Source organism: Nerophis ophidion, linkage group LG28 (genome assembly GCF_033978795.1).
Source record: "Nerophis ophidion isolate RoL-2023_Sa linkage group LG28, RoL_Noph_v1.0, whole genome shotgun sequence".
In the NCBI taxonomy this organism is placed as follows: domain Eukaryota; kingdom Metazoa; phylum Chordata; class Actinopteri; order Syngnathiformes; family Syngnathidae; genus Nerophis; species Nerophis ophidion.
The window spans coordinates 16,492,770-16,515,915 of NC_084638.1; the positions used below are offsets into that span (position 1 = coordinate 16,492,770).

The 23,146-nt window shown below is 43.2% G+C and overlaps 3 protein-coding genes across 4 annotated transcripts in view; 2 read left to right on the forward strand and 1 right to left on the reverse strand.

Annotated features, from left to right (window-relative positions):
* The window catches only part of LOC133545319 (zinc finger protein 664-like), a 186,825-nt gene that overhangs the window by 103,648 nt on the left and 60,031 nt on the right, over nucleotides 1-23,146 (forward strand). The gene's annotated exons all lie outside the window — the stretch shown is intronic.
* Nucleotides 1,012-9,114, forward strand: LOC133545124 (gastrula zinc finger protein XlCGF57.1-like). Its single transcript, XM_061890476.1, has 2 exons — nucleotides 1,012-1,277; nucleotides 6,393-9,114. Exon 2 carries the CDS (start codon nucleotides 6,443-6,445, stop codon nucleotides 8,240-8,242), a length of 1,800 nt encoding a protein of 599 aa, XP_061746460.1. The 5' UTR covers nucleotides 1,012-1,277; nucleotides 6,393-6,442; the 3' UTR covers nucleotides 8,243-9,114.
* Nucleotides 14,266-23,146, reverse strand: part of LOC133545367 (golgin subfamily A member 6-like protein 6) — a 224,427-nt gene continuing 215,546 nt past the window's right edge. The window contains exons 3-4 of the mRNA XM_061890871.1: nucleotides 15,427-15,681; nucleotides 14,266-14,637 (exon numbers count right to left, since the gene is read on the reverse strand). Coding sequence (XP_061746855.1) covers nucleotides 14,408-14,637; nucleotides 15,427-15,681 — 485 coding nt within the window. The 3' untranslated portion in view covers nucleotides 14,266-14,407. The remainder of the gene's footprint in view (nucleotides 14,638-15,426; nucleotides 15,682-23,146) is intronic.

Genomic DNA, 23,146 nt, shown 5'->3' on the forward strand with positions numbered 1-23,146 from the left:
TAACTGCCTCTGCATATGTAATATTTCGTTCAACTCTGATTTGCTGTACTTCTGTTGCCTGTTTTCTTATGATGCAGCCCCCATACGCTGCTGTGTGATTCCCGCCACAATTACAACACTTGACCTGTTCATTTTCTCCACATTGTCCATATTCATGCTCCCCTCCACACCTTCCACATCTCATTTTAGCATGACACACACTAGCTATGTGCCCATAGCGTTGGCACTTGAAACAACGTACTGGGGGTGGCACGTAAGCTCCAACATAGAAGCTTAGATACCCAATCATGATTCTCTCTGGTAGGACCTCCTCTGCAAATTGCACTAGCACGGATTCGCTCTCAGTCTTTTCACCGTTCCTAAATGCCATCATTCTTTTCATCGTAGTGACAGTTCCTCCTTTTATTTCTCTTTTCAGATCATCTAAATTTTCTCCTCTTGGGATTCCTGTCACGACTCCTCTTGCCCCCTTTCGTTCTCCCACTTCGATTTTTTCCTTTATTATTTTGTTGCACAGTTTTTGCAATCGCATTGCTTTGTTCTTTTGCTCTCCATTTTTGCATTTAATCAACAGCCGTCCGTCCCTGAGCACCTTCGCTATCTCCACCTCTCCAATGTCCTTCTTTAATCCCTTAACCAGAGTCATCAAACTAATGTCATTCATATCTTGGTTTGATTTAAATGTATAAATTATCTTATATTCATCCATCATAACCCTTTTCCTCTTATCAACCTCTTCATCGTCTTCATGCACTCTTTTAGTACTCGCCTTTCCTTCACTCCCTCCTCTCCCCTTCTTTCCTCTCTCCCCTCTAGTCCTATCCATTTCCATACTATCCTCATACATCCCGTCACTATCCCCTTCCATCTCGATCCAGTCACAAAACAGCTTATGCTCAACCGCCAAAACAGATTTAGATACTCTCGCCGCCGCCAAATTCACTCCACGACCGTCCCAGTGAAACACGTGTTTGGCCAACTTTTGTTCTGCGGTTGAGAACACCTCGATGACGTCACACAGGAGGAAGAACAAAACAAGATGGCGTCCGGCGGAGAATACGTTGTTTTGGTTGTTATGGTTTCTAGGTCTTAATTACAACGTACATGTGCACATGTGTGTCGTTTAACAGAGTAAACGTCGTTACTAATTGTTTGTATGCGGATACATTAGTCTGAGTGCACTTTGACGTGCTAGCTTAGCCTGCTGGTTAGCTTAGCTTGCTAGCTGATAACAAACAGAGGCGGAAGTGATCGACACATCAAAGCAGAGATCCAATGTAAGTGTGAAGTGTTTTTATCGTGTGACCATGTCTACATTACAAATGATGTGAGTTTTGGTGACTCAGCGACTAACTGCTGCCGTTGAAGAAATATTTGTGATGTTAGAAAAAAAAAAACAATAGCAGAGTACAAGGAGGAACTTTGTCCAACAAAAGAGGAGAAGGAGCGACAATATGAACTACTGGACGCTGTTTTCAAGACACATCAAGTTGTGTTACACATCCATCCATCTTCTTCTACTTATCCGAGGTCGGGTCACGGGGGCAGCAGCCTAAGCAGGGAAGCCCAGACTTTCCTCTCCCCAGCCGCTTCGTCCAGCTCTTCCCGGGGGATCCCGAGGCGTTCCCAGCCCAGCCGGGAGACATAGTCTACCCAACGTGTCCTGGGTCTTCCCCGTGGCCTCCTACTGGTCAGACGTGCCTAAGACATCTCCCTAGGAAGGCATTTGGGTGGCATCCAGACCAGATGCCAGAACCACCTCATCTGGCTCCTCTCAATGTGGAGGAGCAGCAGCTTTACTTTGAGCACCTCCCGGATGACAGACCTTCTCACCCTATCTCTAAGGGAGAGCCTTATTTCGGCCGCTTGTGCGCCTGATATTGTCCTTTCGGTCATAACCCAAAGCTCAGGACCATAGGTGAGGGTGGGAACGTAGATCGACCGGTAAACTGAGAGTTTTGCCTTCCGGCTCAGCTCCTTCTTCACCGCAACGGATCGATACAGCGTCCGCACCACTGCAGACGCCGTACCGATCCGCCTGTCGATCTCACAATCCACTCTTCCCTCACTCGTGAACAAGACTTTGAGGTACTTGAACTCCTCCACTTGGGGCAGGGTCTCCTCCCCAACCTAGAGATGGCATTCCACCCTTTTTCGGACGAGAACCTTGGACTCGGACTTGTAGGTGCTGATTCTCATCGCAGTTGATTCACACGTGTCTGCGAACCAATCCAGTGAGAACTGAAGATCCTGGCCAGTTGAAACCATCAGGACCACATCATCTGCAAAAAGCAGAGACTTAATCCAGCAGCCACCAAACCGGATCCCCTCAACGCCTTGACTGCGCTTAGGAATTCTGTCCATAAAAGTAATCAACAGAATCGGCGCCTTGGCAGAGTCCAACCCTCACTGGAAAAGTGTCCGACTTACTGCCAGCAATGCGGACCAAGCTCTGACACTTATCGCACAGGGAGCAGACCGCCACAATCAGACAGTCCGATACCCCATACTCTCTGAGCACTCCCCACAGGACTTCCTGGGGTACACGGTTGAATGCCTTCTCCAAGTCCACAAAGCACATGTAGACTGGTTGGGCAAACTCCCATGCACCCTCAAAGACCCTGCCGAGAGTATAGAGCTGGTCCACAGTTCCACGACCAGGACGAAAACCACACTGTTCCTCCTGAATCCGAAGTTCGACTATGCGGTGTAAACTCCTCTCCAGTACACCTGAATAGACCTTCCCGGGAAGGCTGAGGATGCTTATACATATTGACACAAATAACCATAAATGATTCCCAGGTGCGGAACCGCTGCTGCCCACTGCTCCCCTCACTTCCCAGGGGGTGATCAAGGGGATGGGTCAAATGCAGAGGACACATTTCACCACACCTAGTGTGTGTGTGACAATCATTGGTACTAATTTAACTTAACCTAGTGGCCACAATAATTCATGAAGTCAAGCTCATGGTGGAGAAAGTTGAACGCTGCGAACACGTTTATTACTGGATACTTTCTATCAGATTTCTGTTTTGGAGACTTTGTGTACGTATTAAGCAACTATAATTATTTAATATGCTTAAATGTGCTGTTTTAGCTTAGCTGTTGTGTAGCTGCTAGCTCCTCCAAAGTGCAGCCCATAGCTATGTTTTAAACCGACAACGGGGAGTGTTGAAAAAGTGGTATTTGCGTGTCGGTCCAATCAGCGGGAGCTACACCCTGTTTCATCATTGGACCTAAGTCTTTGGCTTGGTAGGCGGGTACGAGCCTACCAAGCCAGGTAGTACAAGCACGAGCATGGAGGAGCCTTTGTGGTGGCGTCGCAGCTTGGTGGTCGTGCCGTCAGGTAACACCAGGAAGGTTCTTTCTGTGCGATATTGACTGGGGATGTTTTTCTCCCTGGACTCCGACTTCATATCTGGTGTTGTCCTTCAGACCTTGGCCAAGAAGCCACGTGAACGGTGGCAAGAATGTGGGCGATAAGAGTGTATGTGCGTGGGCATGAACTTGCACCCAGTTTCAACTGGAACTCAGGACATATGATTAGTTGCATGGCCTATTCTAATCTATATTAAACATTTCATAATGACTTCACCCTTCATTATCTTAATTACATCCCAACTTTAGCTATCTGTAAAAATTAGTGACTTATCCTAGTCCTTTTGTAAATAAAATGTTTTCCTAAATTATAGTCTCCTCACTTTAACCAGAAAGTCATTAGAACAAAAGACGCTGCGAGGACTTTGCCCTTTAAAAGGGAAAGCCAAAAAGGACAGTATTAGGATGAATTCATCACATTTACTTTGAGGCATTTTATCATTATTTTTTCAGTTCTTGTTACTTGGGGCGGTATAGTTTGGTTGGTAGACTGGCCGTGCCAGCAACTTGAGGGTTCCAAGTTCAATCCCAGCTTCTGCCATCCTAGTCACTGCTGTTATGTCCTTGGGCAAGACACTTTACCCACCTGCTCCCAGTGCCACCCACATAAATGTAACTTAGGTATTGGGTTTCGCTTTGTAAAGCGCTTTGAGTCACTAGAGAAAAGCGCTATTTATATATAATTCACTTCACTTCACATGATATCTTGTTGTTCTATTTTCCAATTTCAAGGGGAACTGCACTTTTTGGAATCATTCACAGTCCCTATGTAAGTTAAAGTTAAGATCCCAGCGGTAGTCACACAGTAGGTGTGGTGAAATTATCCTCTGCATTTGACCCATCCCCAAGTTCACCCCCTGGGAGGTGAGGGCAGCGGAGGCCGCACTCGGGAATTATTTTGGTGATTTAACCCCCAACCCTTGATGCTGAGTGCCAAGCAAGAAGGAAATGGGTCTGTTTTAAAATGGTTCTACTACAAACCTCGTTTCCATATGAGTTGGGAAATTGAGTTAGATGTAAATATAAACGGAATACAATGATTTGCAAATCCTTTTCAACCCATATTCAATTGAATGCACTACAAATACAAGATATTTGATGTTCAAACTCATAAACTTTATTTTTTTTTTTGCAAATACTATTTAACTTAGAATTTCATGGCTGCAACACATGCCTAAGTAGTTGGGAAGGGGCATGTTCACCACTGTGTTACATCACCTTTTCTTTTAAGAACACTCAATAAACGTTTGGGAACTGAGGAGATACATTTTTGAAGCTTTTCAGGTGGAATTCTTTCCCATTCTTGCTTGATGTTCAGCTTAAGTTGTTCAACAGTCCGGGTCTCCGTTGTCGTATTTTAGGCTTCAAAGTTTTCAGTGGGAGACAGGTCTGGACTACAGGTAGGCCAGTGAAGTACCCGGACTCTTTTACCATGAAGCCACGCTGTTGTAACACGTGGTGTGGCATCGTCTTGCTGAAATAAGCAGGGGCGTCCATGATAACGTTGCTTGAATGGCAATATATGTTGCTCCAAAACCTGTATGTACCTTTCAGCATTAATGGTGCCTTCACAGATGTGTAAGTTACCCATGCCTTGGGCACTAATGCACCCCCATACCATCACAGATGCTGGCTTTTGAACTTTGCGTCGATAACAGTCTGGATGGTTCGCTTCCCCTTTGGTCCGGATGACACGATGTCCATCCATCCATTTTCTACCGCTTATTCCCTTTCGTGGTCGCGGGGGGCGCTGGCGCCTATCTCAGCTACAATCGGGCAGAAGGCGGGGTACACCCTGGACAAGGCGCCACCTCATCGCAGGGCCAATACAGATAGACAGACAACATTCACACTCACATTCACACACTAGGGCCAATTTAGTGTTGCCAATCAACCTATCCCCAGGTGCATGTCTTTGGAAGTCGAATATTTCCAAAAACAATTTAAAATGTGTACTCGTCAGACCACAGAAAACCTTTTCACTTTGCATTAGTCCATCTTAGATGATCTCGGGCCCAGAGAAGCCGGCAGCGTTTCTTGATGTTGTTGATAAATGGCTTTCACTTTGCATAGTAGAGGTTAAATTTGCACTTACAGATGTAGCGACAAACTGTATTTAGTGACAGTGGTTTTCTGAAGTGTTCCTGAGCCCATGTGGTGATATCCTTTAGAGATTGATGTCGGTTTTTTGATACAGTGCCATCTGAGGGATCGAAGGTCACAGTCATTCAATGTTGGTTTCCAGCCATGCCGCTTACGTGGAGGGATTTCTCCAGATTCTCTGAACCTTTTGATGATATTGTGGACCGTAGATGTTGAAATCCCTAAATTTCTTCCAATTGTACGTTGTTCTTAAACTGTTTCACTATTTGCTCAAACAGTTGTGGACAAAGGGGTGTACCTCGCCCTATCCTTTCTTGTGAAAGACTGAGCATTTTTGGGAAGCTGTTTTTATACCCAATCATGGCACCCACCTGTTCCCAATTAGCCTGCACACCTGAGGGATGTTCCAAATTAGTGTTTGATGAGCATTCCTCAACTTTATCAGTATTTATTGCCACCTTTCCCAACTTTTTTGTCACGTGTTGCTGGCATCAAATTCTAAAGTTAATGATTATTTGCAAAAAAAAAGTTTATCAGTTTGAACATCAAATATGTTGACTTTGTAGCATATTCAACTGAATATGGGTTGAAAAAGATTTGCAAATCATTGTATTCCGTTTATATTTACATCTAACACAATTTCCCAACTCATATAGAAACAGGGTTTGTAGTAATTCTATATGAAATGATATATCGCAAAATCAATTTTAAACCATATCGTCCAGCCGTAGTAAAAAGTCCTGTCGTCCTGGTTTGTTTTTCTTTTCCTGTTAATAAAGTTGTAAAGAGCAGTGTGTTTGTGGTTACTGAGATTTCAAGACAGTTCATACGATAACTTGTTTTTCCCAAGTGCATGTAAAAGTACTGAATGCATTGTGTGACTGAGCAGAGATGGTGTGTTTGTCTTGCAGACGTCTGTGAAGAACATCTTCCCCCTGAGCAACATAATTGGAGCTTCAGGATGCTGACAGAGGAGCCACAGCCCTCCCAAATTAAAAAGGAAGAGGAATACCCACTGATCCCCCATTTTAAAGAAGAAGAGGAGGACCCACTGACGCTCCTTTTTAAAGAGAAAGGTGTGGATCCACTTGGCCCTCACATTAAGGAGGAAGAGGTAGAACCATTGACCCCTCACATTAAAGAGGAAGATGATGAACACAGCATGAGTCAGCAGCGAGAGCATCTGGAAGGACTGGAGGAGTTTGATCTCACCAAGATGCCAGTGACTGGTGTCCCTGTGAAGAGTGAAGATGATGAGGTCAAAGGTGAAAGTGAGGAGAAGAGAGAGGCGGAGCCTCCAAGCAGCAGCTCAACACAACACATGACAACAGAAGCTGATGGAGACCACTGTGGAGGATCACAAGCAGACAAGCTCTTAGCTCCACTATCAGATAGTGAGGACACAACGTCACACTCTCCTGACACTGATGATGAAGACTCTAAAGATGATAAGACATGTCACACTGACAACACTCCCTTCAAATGTTCTCACTGTGACAAAACCTTTAAATACCATTGTCGTCTGAAAAGACACATGAGAATGCACACCGGAGAAAAACCTTTTATCTGTTCAATTTGTGGTAAAGGTTTTGTAGAAAGTCAGAGTTTGAAAAAACACACAATATTACACACTGGAGAAAAATCTTTTGTATGTTTAATCTGTACTAAAGGTTTTGTCGAAAGTCGCAATTTGAAAGAACACATGAGAACACACACTGGTGAAAAACCTTTTATCTGTTCAATGTGTGGTAAAGGTTTTGGACAAAGTCACCATTTGAAAGCACACATGAAAATACACACTGGTGAAAAACCTTTTTCTTGTTTAATATGTGGTAAAGGATTTGCACACAGTTCATGTTTGAAAAAACACAGAACAAGACATACTGGAGAAAAATCTTTTATATGTTCAATCTGTAGTAAAGGTTTTGTTCTAAGTAACGATTTGAAAGTGCACAGGAGAAAACACACCGGTGAAAAACCTTTTATCTGTTCAATCTGTGGCAAAGGTTTTACAGAAAGTCAACATTTGAAAGTACACATGAGAAGACACACTGGTGAAAAACCTTTTATCTGTTCAATCTGTAGTAAAGGTTTTGTAGAAAGTCGCAAATTGAAAGAACACATGAGAACACACACTGTTGAAAAAACTTTTGTTTGTTCAATCTGTGGCTTATCTTTTAAACGGAAGGAACATTTGAAAGTGCACATGAGATCACACACTGGTGAAATACCGTTTTCCTGTTCAATCTGTAATAAAGGTTTTGTAGAAAGTCGCAATTTAAAAGTACACATGAGAATACACACTGGTGAAAAACCTTTTATCTGTTCAATCTGTGGTAAAGGTTTTGTACAATGTAACCATTTGAAAAGACACATGAGAACACACTCTGATGAAAAATATTTTTCTTGTTCAATCTGTGGTAAAGGTTTTGCACAAGGTCACAATTTGAAAGTGCACATGAGAACACACACTGGTGAAAAAACGTTTTCCTGTTCAATCTGTAGTAAAGGTTTTTTAGAAAGTCGCAATTTGAAAGTACACATGAGAACACACACTGGTGAAAAACCTTTTATTTGTTCAATCTGTGGTAAAAGTTTTGTCCAATGTGGCCATTTGAAAAGACACGTGAGAACACACACTGGTGAAAAACTTTTTTCTTGTTTAATCTGTGGCTTATCTTTTACAAGGAAGGAACATTTGAAAGTACACATGAGAACACACACTAGTGAAAAATCTTTTTTCCTGTTGAACCTGTGGTAAAGTTTTTACACAAAATCAGTGTTTGAGAAGACACACAAGAACACACACTGGTGAAAAATCACCTTCTTGTTCAATTTGCAACAGAAGCTTTTGTGAACAATCAAACCTTGTAGCACACATGAGAAGACACCCAGGAGAGAAAGTGTTGAGTTGCAGTGTGTGTGGTGAAATATTTTCTTCTAAGTACCAGTGTAAGAAACACAAGTGTGCTGGTGAGAACAGCAGCAGCAAATGAAACTGCAGGATTTGAAATAAACTGTCAAGACTTTAATTATGACTTTCTAACATCAGCACATATAACATGTGTGACATTGTTGTTTGTGTAACAATCTGTTTAATATGCTTCTACATTTATATATTTAATGTTATATAAGTGCTTTTTCAGTCATGTAAATACATTAATATGCAACATTGTGTACTTTTATTAAAAAATAAACAGAACAATTTGGTGAGAGTGAAGAGTAGAAGACACATTTTATATACAATAAACATTGTATGTGTATATAAATTCATAGTACAATTTTAGACTTATTCATAATAGTCTTTTATATGTATCTGAAATATTGAAGTATTATGTATTTTTATTTTGTAATTGTTAATAATCCCATAGATTAGCACCTTTATATGATATACATATTTATTGGTTCACATCTGAAACATCTTCTGGACCACTTCAGGGAGCTTATTATTTATTTTATACATAATTTGAACAGTTGTCTTTTATACCATGTGTAACTTTTTGAATCATTTGTTGTTTCAATACTATTTTATTAATGATCTTTATTACTCTCTTTTGTAATATGATGATTGTGTTGTGATTGTTTTATATGTATGTCCCCAGACCTTTATATAATAAAAAAAATGTGAGAGAAATTGGCTGAACTGTTTTACAAATTTAAATTTGTGGATTAAAAAAAATCCCTATGGCCTCAATAAATAAACAGGAAGTTCCAGAGAGTACATTAGACTGCATGGTATGCTTTGATTCACAATCCACTAAATTATTTATTCTAGTATTTAATCGTTTGTTCTTCTCTTGAACTACGCAGCTAGAGGAACACGAGCGAAAAAAAGTCGAAAGTGAAGCTATGAAAATGCTTTTAACCGCAAGAAAGCTCCTGTTTCACTTAATAATTGGGTGCTTTTCTGATGTGTAAAAACATTTATAGTTATTTCATATTACATCTTCTCATTTATTTATTTTTTCTCACCTCGGTCTTTGATATACTTAGGCTACTTTTGTACTTCTCTCAGATTTGGGACATTTGGTTTGAGCATCTTCCTGGTTCAATTTGTGTTTGGAATCAGAGAAATACCCGCACACTTTCTGTGTATCTGGTTTTTGGAGTTGTTGGGAAGAAACAAGTCTGTGATTTGAACCAACCCAGCAGGTGGCTTGTTCAGTCTCCTGACCGTGGCTTTCTCACAAGGTGACTCCATAATTTTTCACAGAAATGATGCCTTAGCTTGGACATATTACACTCACATATCTTTCACTTGTTCCCTGTTGCTATTACGGGTCTTGTAACGACAGGGAAGTTTTTCTTGGACTGGAATATTTCGGTGTGTATGGTCTACTCTCAGGAACTGTTCCACACTTCAGTCAGGGAAGCAATAGTAATAGTTCGGAAATATCACTTCTAGCACTGGTGTGAACGATGAGGTTCACCCTTCAAAATGGATTCCGGCATGCACTTCCGGTAAAAATTCAAACCCTTCTATACCAGTCAGGTTCATGCGGCAGGTGGCACAGAGCCCACATCACGATTGGTAATTTTTTAAAGAAAACATTCCAATTAAGTGTACATGGTGCATATTATACAAAAAATTGTACTTACGTACTTCTCTTTGTCACGTGCGGTGGAGAAGGAGACGGCACTGAGACAGAAGTGTCGCTTAGCCTTAGACGTGTTTATTAGAATAAAGGAATGATGTGGGCAAGTAACCCAAATATGTATGGTGTGACTATGCGTTGACTTTAGCTGGGTGTTACTAGGAGTTGTTGAAGGTGCTTGTTGAGGAAGGTGCGGAAGTCCAGAAGGAGCAAGGCAGGTTCTGAGGTCCGTGGGAGAAATCCCTGTTCTCCAGCAGGCGTTGCAGGACCAGGCGGACATGTTGTTGATGCTCCTGCAGGTTCTGGGAAAAAAATCTAAATTTCATCAAGATAGACCACAACAAAGTGGTCCAATATGTCCCACAGAACATGATTAACTAATGCCTGGAAGACAATAGTTAATCGAAATGGCATGACCATACTCGAAATGTCCAAGATGGGTGTTGAAGGCCGTCTTCCATTCATCACACTCCTTGATACGCACCAGGTGGTAAGCGTTGTGGAGGTCAAGTTTACTGAATATGGTGGCGGGAGCGAGGTGCTCAAAAGAGGAACTCAGGAGGGGTAGAGGATACTTGTTCTTGATCGTAATCCAGTTCAGCTGTCGATAGTCAATGCTGCCACCGGGGACTTTGATGCCTGAGGTGAGAGATTCAGAGATGTGGTCCTGCATGGCCTGTATAGAAAGGTTGTAAAGCCGGCAGGAGGGAAGGACAGCGTTGGGAAGCAGATCAATTGCGCAGTCATTGGTTTTTGCGGGGGAAGGGAAAGCGCACGTTTCTTTTCAAATAATGCCGCTATATCATGGTACACAAAAGGAACATTGGAACGATCTGTGGGAGGTGAGACGGTTTTAGGCCTGTCGGCTAAGGGAACTGCCGCTTTAAGGCAGCGTGCGTGGCATGCTGTGCTCCATGCTAGGACCTTTCCCGTGGGCCAAGAAATATGGGGGACGTGTTTACAGAGCCATGAGCGCCCAAGGACTAAGGGAGCGACGGTTGCGTCAAGCACTCAGAGGCTGAGGGTTTCAGTGTAGTTCCCTGAGATGGTCAGGGATGGGACTCTCTGCGGTGCTTTATAGGGCAGAGGGGATGGCCGTCCAGGGCTTGTGCATGTAAGAAAGTCTCCAGGGGCAGGAGGGTTATTCCGGCCTGGCAAGCAAACTCCTAGTCAATGAAGCTGTCGTTTGCTCCAGAATACAGGTAGGCCCCCCCGGAGAGAGTTCTAGAGCTCTGGGACAGGGTCGCCGGTAAGAGAATGCCTGGGTTCTTGTTAGTCTGGTGAACGGAGGTATGGCTCACCAGGATTGTCCGAGACTGTGAGCCTTGTCTTTTGGCTGGGTCGGACAGCTGATGATGTGTCAAATGTGTCAGGGACGGCGTGGCGCAGTGGGAGAGTGGCCGTGCGCAACCCGAGGGCCCCTGGTTCAAAACCCACCTAGTACCAACCTCGTTACGTCCGTTGTGTCCTGAGCAAGACACTTCACCCTTGCTCCTGATGGGTGCTGGTTGGCGCCTTGCATGGCATCTCCCTCCATCAGTGTGTGAATGGGTAAATGTGGAAGTAGTGTCAAAGCGCTTTGAGTACCTTGAAGGTAGAAAAGCGCTATACAAGTACAACCCATTTATTTATCATTTATGTGTAGAGGCAGAGGCGCAGCAGAAACCTCCTCTCCCTTTCCTCCGCCGTTAGGCGTGAGCTGCCTCGCTGCATGAGCTCCTCAGTTCCAGCCGGAATAGACGGAGATACAGGTCAAAACACAGTGGTGTGGTCAGCTGGTCGAAACTTAGGGGTCAGAGTGGGGCTAGCAGTAGTCTGCGCTCGCTCCGCTGCTCTCGTGACAAGCCTTTGGTGCATCAGGAGCGCCAGATTAAGGACTTGGTATGAGGTAGGTCGGTCTCGCAACAAGTTGTCCTTATGGCCTTGCTCAGTCCCCTTCTGTATGCGCTCTGGAGCACCTTGTCTCCCCACTCGCTGTCATCAGCAAGGGTGCGGAACTCGAGGGTGTATGCTGCAACCGAGCTAGAGCGCTGCTGGATGGAGTGAAGTATGGAGGCGGCGTCCTCTCGTCCATGGGGTGATCGAACACTGCCCAGAATTGGGAGCGGAAAGCAACATAGTTGGTGCCCAGCCCATCGGACTTGTCAACCCCGGTTGTGGCCCCTCTAAGCGACTGACCCGAGAGTAGCGAAAAAAATTAAAGCAATTTTTGCCCCCTCAGAAGCGTAACAACAGGGTTTGTGCTTAAAAATGAGCTCCCATTGTACCAAAAATCCCCGGCAAAACTCGAAATCCCCCTTGAATGGTCTAGGACTAGCAATCTTGGGTTCTCAGGTGTGGGAGGGGTGCCAGGCAGCGGTTGCTGCCGGCGCGCTTGGATCTGACACAAAAGGAGAATCAAGGCTAAGACTAATGGTGTCCAATCTTGCAAGCAGGCTGGCAAAGGAGACCTCGAGCTTGTTCTCCAGGTTCGAGAAACGCTCTTGGTGCTGCTGGAGTACCGTGTTCAAAGCCAAGATTTCAGGAATTGTGGGGGGTCGGGGAGGGAGCGTGGATTGCGCTCTGCCACTGCATGAGGTCACACTTCTATTGAAACATTAATGCTAAGGTTTCGTCCAGTAGTGGACCGGTAACGTCTGATGATGATGATGATGATGATGATGATGATGATGATGATGATGGTGATGATGATGATGGTAAAGATGTATCTGTGCAAGTGAACAAATGATGATGATGATGATGTATCTGTGCAAGTGAACAAATGAATCCACAAGGGACAACAACCCTTTCCACAGTAGACTACCCACACAACAGAGACACACATTTTAGAAGGCTCCAACAATATATTTGAAGAAGACTTTAGGGTTAAAAGTGAAGATGTGAGGTGAAATAAGTACAAATGCAGCAATAAAAACAACCAACTCCACTCCCGATGGCTCTAAAGTTCAGTGATGTGTTCAGCCTTTTTCTTCTTTGTTGATGTTGTGCAGTAGTTAACATCCATGGTGTAACAATGCTGCTAATCTACCAGAGTCCACAATTTGGTTCATTCATACTTTTAATTGGATAATAACATCAATAAAACGCAATGGTAAAATGTGTGGTAAAAAACTAATGAGAAAATAGAATACAAAAATAACTAAATTTATAATATTCAATAAATGCACACAACTTAAAAAGTAACTCCAGGACAACATATAACACTGGAAGATGAGAAGCACTAAATACAACATCAAATATACATTCATATTAAAATGTTTGTGTTTTTAAAGTACATTTAAAAACACAGCATGGTATAGCTCGGTTTGTAGAGCGGCCGTACCAGCAACTTGAGGGTTGCAGGTTCGATCTCCGCTTCTGCCATCCTAGTCACTGCCGTTGTGTCCTTGGGCAAGACACTTTACCCACCTGCTCCCAGTGGCACCCACACTGGTTTAAATGTAAAAATTAGATACTGGGTTTCCCTATGTAAAACGCTTTGAGTTACTTTGAGAAAAGCGCTATATAAATATAATCCAATTCACATTTAACACAATCACAGTTTAAGTGTTTTTAAATCCCTGCAGCTTCCATGACTGTTACACACTTATGTTTACTGACCTGATACTTATGTCTGAACATCTTATCACACACAGTGCAACTAAATGGTTTCTCTCCAGTGTGTGTTCCCATGTGTGTGGTCATATTACGCTTTTTGGAGAAACTCTTCTTACAAACAGGGCAAGTAAAAGGTTTCTCTCCAGTATGTGTTCTCATGTGCGTGGACATGTTAGGCTTTGTAGAGAAACTCTTCTTACAAATAGAGCAAGGAAAAGGTTTCTCTCCAGTGTGTGTTCTCATGTGTTTGGTCATGTGTTGCTTTGTGGAGAAACTATTTTTACAAACAGAGCAAGTAAAGGGTTTCTCTCCAGTGTGCATTCTCATATGTCTGGTCATTAGTTGCGCTGTGGAGAAACTCTTCTTACAAACAGAGCAAGTAAAAGGTTTCTCTCCAGTATGTGTTCTATTGTGTGTGGTCATGTCAGGCTTTCTAGAGTAACTCTTCTTACAAACAGAGCAAGTAAAAGTTTTCTCTCCAGTATGTCTTCTCATGTGTCTGGTCAGTCGTTGCTTTATGGAGAAACTTTTCTTACAAAAAGAGCAAGTAAAAGGTTTCTCTCCAGTATGTATTCTCATATGTACTGTAAAATGACTCTTCTGTCTAAATGATTTCCCACATTCAGAGCAGTCAAAGTCTTTTTTGCTAGTGTGAAGTCTTGTATCACCTTTGGAGTCATTTTTCCTCTCCAAAAGTTTTTGGATGTGGTCACTATGATCAGAAGAGTCCGACATCATGTGGTCCATGTCTGACAGTGGAGCAAAGATGCTGTCTGGTTCTGTAAGGAATGAGCTTTATCTTCATCATTAGCCTCCTCCAACCTTTGAAGCTGCTTCCACAGTTCCTCCTCTTCCTCTTTAATGTGGGAGGGTGCCTGTAGCTCTTTCTGTCCCACACTGGAGCTCCACTCCTGCTGCTTGGAGGGAATCTCTTCATGACTCTCTGCTGACACCTGCTGGACGTCTACAGAACATAAAACACAAAAGAGGTGTTACTGCATTGACGTTTGCAGTATTCAAACTATTCACATGTGAGGTAGGCCAAATAGACAGTGATGGGCAAGCTACCTGGAAAATGTAGTAAGCTAAGCTACAAGTTACTCTCAATTAAATGTAGCTAAGCTATCCTCAGAAAATTGTAGCAAGCTACACTAGAAGCTCCACTGCAAAAGTAGCTTGCCACATAAAAGCTACATTTAACAGCATTTCTGTCTATTGGCCCACATGTATAATATCAATGTTAAAGTAACTGAGAGTGTACACATGGACACAGTGAGGGTGCTGTTAACTGTCATTTAGCTGAGGACACCTTACAACACTCCACTGTATGCATTAATTTGTTTGTTCTTGTATTTCTACTCTTCTTGAGACACCAACAAGGAAAAGTACCTTCCATATGAGGAAGTGTGAACAAGTTAGGACATACAGTATATATATATATATATATATATATATATATATATATATATATATATATATATATATACATATATACATACTTATATATATACATATATATATATATCCATCGTCATGTCTTTTATAAAAATTGTGAACGACAGAAAAATTCCCCGAAAAAGTGCAGTTCCCCTCTGAATTCAAATGATTAGATTTAAAACTTTAAGTCTATGAGAATGAACTGATGAAGCCTACTTGGATGAGAGGACAAACGTCTTCTAAGACAAAGTGAACAGTCCAGTTGTGATGGATTGAATGCCCTGAGAGTAAAATGATATGTGGATGTTGTGCTTACTTGGACTGTGATGAAGCTGTGAGGACTCAGGTGGTTTGTCTTCATGCTCTTCAGTCTTCACAGAGACAACAATCAGTGGAAATTTGCTGAGATCAGCCTCCTCCTGCCCTAGAAGACACTCTCCCTCCTGAGTGATCCACACTTCCTCCTCTTCCTCTTTAATGTTGGGGGGCTGAGGATCCTCATCTTCTTCTTTAATGTGGGGAGACTGTGGATCATCCTCTTCCTCTTTAACTTGGGGGGGCTGCTGGACATCTGTTGGGTAAATAAGTAAATAGGATGAAGAGAGAATATTCATTGTTTTTGACTGACACTGTTGTCATGATTTGTGTTCTTTCATGTGTTGTGTTAAAAGTGCGTAGCAAAACAACCAATAAAAACGCGGGGAATATCTTCTTTTGTCCCAGACACTAAAATAATTCAAAAGTGAGTACAAAAATAGACTTGGAAATTTGATGGGGTGAAATTGGAAAGCGTTTTTATAGGTACGAGTCAGCATTGATTGAGGCATTCTTTTATTTTACACTCACTGATGTAAAGTGTGCAAATATGTTATTGTGTATACAGTCTATGACACCTAAACTTTATCTCTTAACTTAACCACAATCTTGTAATGACTTAGTCATTACCATAACTTAAATATCATGGAAAAAAAAAAAATCTAATTCCTAAATCACTTAAATAGTATGTTATTGTCCTCATGCAAAATGCTTTTTTGTGGTCATTTTGTTGGCTGGGCCAAAAGGAACTTTTACCAAAACATGTTTTAGTATGTGCTGTTTTATGGAGTATCTCCATCAACAATTCCTCTTTAGGAATTGGAGACCATCTACGACACACTGAAGGAAAGTCAGTCACCTTTATGTTCTTTTAATAAATCAAGTGTTGACTACTTTGGTTATTGAACATACATGTTTACTTTCACTTATTGTTGCATGTAGGTCAGAATCAAGAAGTAAAATTATAACTAATTAGATTTGATTACAGTATAAATTATATTTGGTGACTGTGTGAGTTTGGTGTAAACATGTTGATACAGGTTTACATCTTCTTGGGAACTGGAACACAGATATGTCCCGAAAGGATGCACCCATTTTTAAAACCTTCACTAAGCTGTGCCACCAACATTGCCTCACTTAGCTCATTAAGCAAATTACCAGGGTGAGTGAGTCCTTTTAAACCTTCATAGACCTCGTTGGTATTTCTGACCAGTTTAAGATCACCACAAGTGTGCAGCTTAAGTGATCATTCCATGATTTTCTGTACCTATAAAGAACATAGTGTTATTTTTTTTATTTCCCTGCCTTCTCTTTTGTTGTGATTTGTTCTTTCAACTCGTTAGTTTCCAGCGAGGAGCGGACACTAAGGCACTCTTGCAACCTATTTCTACCGAGGACTATTTAAGCTCGCCACCCACAGCTGGTCTTGTCGGTTAATTTATCCTGCACCTCCTACGTGCATGCGCCTGCTTCGCCTCGTCAGTCCTGGTACGTTGATTTTCCTTAATCCTGTATTTCCTAACGTTGTTGTGTTTATTTCCTAGCCTCCTTGAGGCAGTAAAGACTTTACCCTGTGCCTCGTGCGCCCTGGCTTTTCCCCTGCCGACCACTGGGGAACCTATGCCATTTAGTATTCATGGTGTGCACTTCTACCCCATCGCTTTTCGTTACACTTTTTGGACTCATTAAATGTATTCCTTTTTGTTATTCAAACTTGCCTTCCGTCTCTGCCTCCCGGGGTCACCCCCTTGACAAGTTCGTAACACATAGAACCGAGGCGGACGGCCACAAAACAAGCAAAGCTACAATCCTCAAGACCTAGACTAGCAAGGCTTTCAATGACAAACTGCCAAAATTAAGACTCGCCTTGGTGCTTGCAAGTACACGTGTGTTTGGGTCAATTCATAACCTCAGAAAAGTAGATAACTTCACATTCAAAGTGGGTGACAATATTATAACAAACAAAAATGTGATTACCTATCTTGGCTGCATCCTCGAGACTAATCTCTCCAGTGAAAACATGACTACTAAAGGTAGTTTAAGAATCAACCGACAAATTCTGTTCTAACTAGTGTTGTCCCGATACCAATATTTTGGTACCGGGACCATTACCAAAATGTATTTCGATCTTTTTCTAAATAAAAGTGACCACAAAAAACTGCATTATTGGCTTTATTTAAACAAAAATATTTTAGGGTACATTAAATATATGTTTCTTATTGCAAGATTGTCCTTAAATAAAATATTGAACATACTGGACAACTTGTCTTTTAGTAGTAAGTAAGCAAACAAAGGCTCCTAATTCAGTCTGCTGACATATGCAGTAACATATTGTGTCATTTATATTCTATTATTTTGTCAAAATTATTAAGGACAAGTGGTAGAAAATTGATTATTAATCTACTTGTTCATTTACTGGTAATATCTGCTTATGTTCTGTTTTAACATGTGCTATCTACACTTCTGTTAAAATGTAATAATCACTGATTCTTAAAATAGAATAGTTTTTTATTGTCATTATTGCAGTGAACAGGTTCAAAGAACAACAAAATTGGAGCAGATCCCCTAAGGTACATATACAATTTGGTGATATAAATAGTAAAAAAAAGATAGAAAATAAGAGATGTATATATATATATAAATCCAAACACATGCATATATGCATACATCTGAATACGTATATATACACATACACATAAAACATTATTGCACATTATGGTCCGAAAAAAAAAAAAAATAAAATAAAAAGACATGACACATGAGGACATGATGGAGGACATTGTGCTCACTTAGTGCCTGTTTAAAGGCCGACTGAAACCCACTACTACCGACCACGCAGTCTGATAGTTTATACATCAATGATGAAATATTAACATTGCAACACATGCCAATACGGCCGGTTTAGTTTACTAAATGCAATTTTAAATTTTGCGCGGAAATATCATGCTAAAACGTTGCGGTATGATGACGTGTGCGCGTGAGGTCACGCATTGTAGAGGACATTGTGGTCCCGCACCGTTCACAGCTAAAAGTCGTCTCTTTTCATTGCATAATTCCACAGCATTATGGACATCTATGTTGCTGAATCTTTAGCAATTTGTTCAATTAATAATGGAGACGTCAAAGAAGAAAGATGTAGGTGGGAAGCGGTGTATTGCGGCCGCCTTTAGCAACACAAACACAGCCGGTGTTTCCTTGTTTCCTTGTTTACATTCCCCAATGATGACGGTGAAGCTTTACTATGGAACAGACCGGTCAAGCGAACATGGTTCCCTACCACATGTCACCCGGCAGGTTTCGGTGAGAAAATGGTGGTAATAAGTCGGCTCTTACCTTAGACATGAGCGGAGAGCTTGCGTCGTTCGTTCTGCACCTGTCAAAGAGGCAGCTGAGGACTCTCTTGCCTCCTCCGACCGGCCGCCCCCGACTGTCGGATACTTCCACCGTGGAGGAGGGAAAAAAAAAAAATATCTCAGCCCGGCCCCAATGCTGCCTTCGCCTCGTCGAGAAACGTGGCTTCCCTCGGAGACACCGGCGGTCACCAAACCCTTGGCCATACCCCTCCGACTTTCAGGTTGTACAGGTACGACCATATAATCTCACTAAAACACTAGTAACACAATAAGCAAATAAGTGATTTTTCCAGAATAATTCTGGTAAATTTGTCTGATAACATCTGAATTGCTCTGTCATCTAGTTTTTTTCTCTCCCCTAGTCCTTCACTCTCACTTTCCTCATCCACAAATCTTTCATCCTCGCTCAAATCAATGGGGAAATCGTTGCTTTCTCGGTCCGAATCGCTCTCGCTGCTGGTGGCCATGATTGTAAACAATGTGCGGATGTGAGGAGCTCCACAACCCGAGACGTCACACGCACATTGTCTGCTACTTCCGGTACAGGCCCGGCTTTTTTATTAGCGACCAAAAGTTGCGAACTTTATCGTCAATGTTCTCTACTAAAACCTTTCAGCAAAAATATGTCAATATCGCGAAATAATCAAGTATGACACATAGAATGGACCTGCTATCCCCGTTTAAATAAGAAAATCTCATTTCAGTAGGCCTTTAATGTTACTCTGGCTCTTAGGTAAAAGCTGTTTTTTGGTCTATTTGTGCCAGCTTTAGCAACTTATGGCGTCTGCCCGAGGGTATCAGTTCTAGGTGGCAGTGCCCGGCGGGGTGGAATGGGTCTTTCAGGATGCTCTGTGCTTTCCTGAGACAGCGGGAGCTGTACAGGTCAGCCAGGGAGGGGAGGGGGCATCCGATGATCATCTGGGGGGTCTTTATGACCCTCTGGAGCGCCGTTCTCTTTGCGGCCGTGCAGCTGCTGAACCACACGCAGATGCAGTAGGGCAGGATGCTCTCAATGGAGCACCGGTAGAAGGACACCAGCAGTTCCTGAGAGAGGTGGTTGTTCCTGAGTATTCTCAGAAAGTGCAGTCTCTGGTGTGCCTTCTTGATGGTAGCCGTAGTGTTTGTGATCCAGGATAGGTCGTCGGCCAGGTGGACTCCCAGGAAGCGGAAGTCGGAGACCCTCTCCACGCTGTCACCGCTGATGATCAGGGGCAGGATGTCCGTTTTATTCTTCCTGATGTCTATGACCAGCACCTTGGTCTTGGAGGTGTTCAGGGCCAGGTTGTTGACTGTGCACCAATCCGACAGTTTCTCCACCTCGTCCCGATATGCAGTCTGGTCTCCCTCCGAGATGAGCCCCACTACGGTGGTGTCATCCGCAAATTTGATGATGGAGTTGCTGGAGTGGGCAGATGTGCAGTCATATGTGTAGAGGAGTAGAGAAGGGGGCTCAGCACGCAGCTACAGGCTCCATGACATGTGGCGACCCAACTTCACCCCCTGGGGGCGGTTGGATAAGAAATCCTTAATCTACATGCAGATGGAGTTCGATAGACCCAGTTCTGACAGTTTGGACACCAGTCTATCAGGTATAATGGTGTTAAATGCCAAACTATAATCCACAAAAATCAGCCGTACGTAGTTCCCCCCGTCTCCAGCTGACCCAGGGAGGAGTGTAGGGCTGTGGCGATGGCATCCTCTGTGGAACTGTTGGCTCTGTAGGCAAACTGGTGTTGGTCGAGCTCAGGAGGGAGGACTGAGGTAATATGGGTCCGTACCAGCTTCTCGAAGCACTTCATGGCTATAGGTGTAAGTGCAACTGGACGGTAGTCATTCAGGCAGCTGACGGAGTTCTTCTTCGGCACCAGGATTATTGTGGAGGTCTTCAGGCATGATGGGATGACGGCCTGAGAGAGGGACTGGGTGAAGATCTTAGTAAATACTGTGGCCAGCTGGTCTGCACAGTCCCTCAGTACCTGATCATACCATCTGGACCCCATCTGGGCCCTTAGCCTTCCTCGGGTTCACTGCCCTCAGCGTGCGTCTCACCTCATGCTCCTCCAGTATAAGGGTACAGCTGCTGCGGGTGTTAGGTGGGGGTGTTGTGACGGCTGCAGGTGTTTTTCTCTCGAATCGTGCGAAAAAGCTGTTCAACTCCCCCGCTCGAAAGGCGTCGCTATCAGCCGAAGGGTTACTGGGTCTGAAGTTGGTCACGTGTTGTATTCCTTTCCATACCTCCTTGGAGTTGTTGCTCTGCAGGTGGTCTTCCATTTTCCTCCTGTGCTCGGCTTTTGCCTCTCTGATACCTCTCTTCAGGTTGGCTCTGGCAGCACTGTAGAGTGCCTGGTCCTGCGCTTTGAAGGCACTGTCTCTCTCTTTGAGTAAGCCCTGGACTATTTTTGTCATCCATGGCTTCCTGTAGGGGTAGACCCAGATGCTCTTGTCCACTGTGACAGTGTCTATGCAGTGTTTGATGTACCCCAGGACCGCTTCTGGGTACTGCTCCAAGTCTGAGTTTTCAAAAACTGACCAGTTTGTTGTTTCAAAGCAGTCCTGCAGCTGTTCCATGGCTCCCTCCGGCCATGTTTTGATCGTTTTGGTTGTGATAGGAGCACTTCTCCTTGTTGGTATGTAAGATGGTAATAGGAGCAGGGACATGTGGTCAGACTTGCCTAATTGGGGAAGTTTTTTGGCTCAATATCCATTTTTTATGTTGGACTATACTTTGTCCAGTGTGTTAGCTCCCCTTGTAGCACAATTCACATGCTGGTGAAGTTTGGGGAGCAATTTTTTCAGGTCGACATGATTAAAGTCCCGTCCCCCGCTATGATGTGGACTGCGTCGGGATATTTGCTCTGTTGTGCACTGATTGTATCTTGCAGCAGAGCTAGCGCCGTGTTAGCGTTAGCGGCGGGAGCTATATACACGTTTGTGATCAGGACAGCAGAGTGCTCCCTGGCTAGATGGAAGGGTCGGCATTTAACTGTAATATATTCCAGATCTTGGGAACATTGGCTGTTTACTAGCTTTGAATCTGAAGTCCAGTTGTTGTTTAGGTAGGTTAGCAATCCACCCCCATGCTGCTTGCCGGTAGACTCTGCGTTTCTGTCCTGTCTGTGTGCTGTGTGACCGGTTAGCTCCATGCTAGCATCTGGGATTGAGGACGTTAGCCAGGTTTCCGTAAACAATAAGGCGCAGCTGTCCATCACAGTGTTTTGTGCTACACGGAGCCTCACCTCGTCCATCTTGTCCTCTTCACCATGAGGAGCGAGCGATCTCGCATTAGCCAGGAATAGACTTGGTATCGCTGGTCTGTTTGGGTTCATTTTTAGTCTGGCTAACACGCCGCCCCATCGGCCACAGCGTCTTTGCCTCCGCCTCCGCCTTGCCGGGCACGGTAGCCATGGAACTCCAGGGCTACATTCTAGCTCCTCCGGGATGTTGTGTCGGCTCATAAAATCCACCGAAAGCTCCAACAAATCGTTTCGGCTGTACATAACCTTCGCCAAGCAAGTTGCTGACTGGGCTAGAAATAAACTATATAAAAACAATAAAAACAATGCACCTAAGGGGAGAGCCTGGGACGTCGCGTCCATGCGCGCCGCCATCTTGGATCGTTTACTTTGGTGGCTGTGTGTAGAAGTGACTGCTCTTTTAATGTCTTTAATGTCCTTTGTGTTCATTGATGTTTCCCTCTTACACACATGTTTCTGTGTGCTATGGCTATGAGTTTGTTTTTCTCTTTGGCCTCAGTCTGAACCCCCTCTCCAGAGGCCCAGGCTGAGATTGAATTTTTTTCTCCCCCCTCCTCCCCTGTTTCTCCCTATTTTTGTAAGGGACACTGGAAGTTGGCAGACCCGTCAGCGATCCTGTTCTGTCTCCCTGTAATTTTTGTCTGCTCTTGAATGGGATTGTGTGGAAACCTTAATTTCCCCTCTGGAATTATTAAAGTATTTCTGATTTTGGTTGTGTTTTTATTGGCCGTCTTCAAAAGTAATGATTTTTCCGGTGCAATTTCTTAAATTTTGATTCGCCGAAAGTTTTATCATTCACAAATACTGCCTCAGTTTGCACTTCGAAAACTTTACCGCGAGGGGGCTGTCAAAATAAAGACTTTAGAGAGACAAGAAAACTTTGCTAATTAGTACTAATAAACTAGATTGATTGAGACATTGCTGGACAGCAGAGAAGTAACTAAATACAATTAAACGTTGAATATATTTTTTAAAGATATCTGGTTTGTATCTTAAGTAGAGATGTTAATCGCTGAGAATTTATCGATATGATACCCTAATTGATATTCCTTATTGATACCAGTATTTATCGGTACTACATGTGCTTTGTGGAAATCAAAAAGTGGAAAAAAGG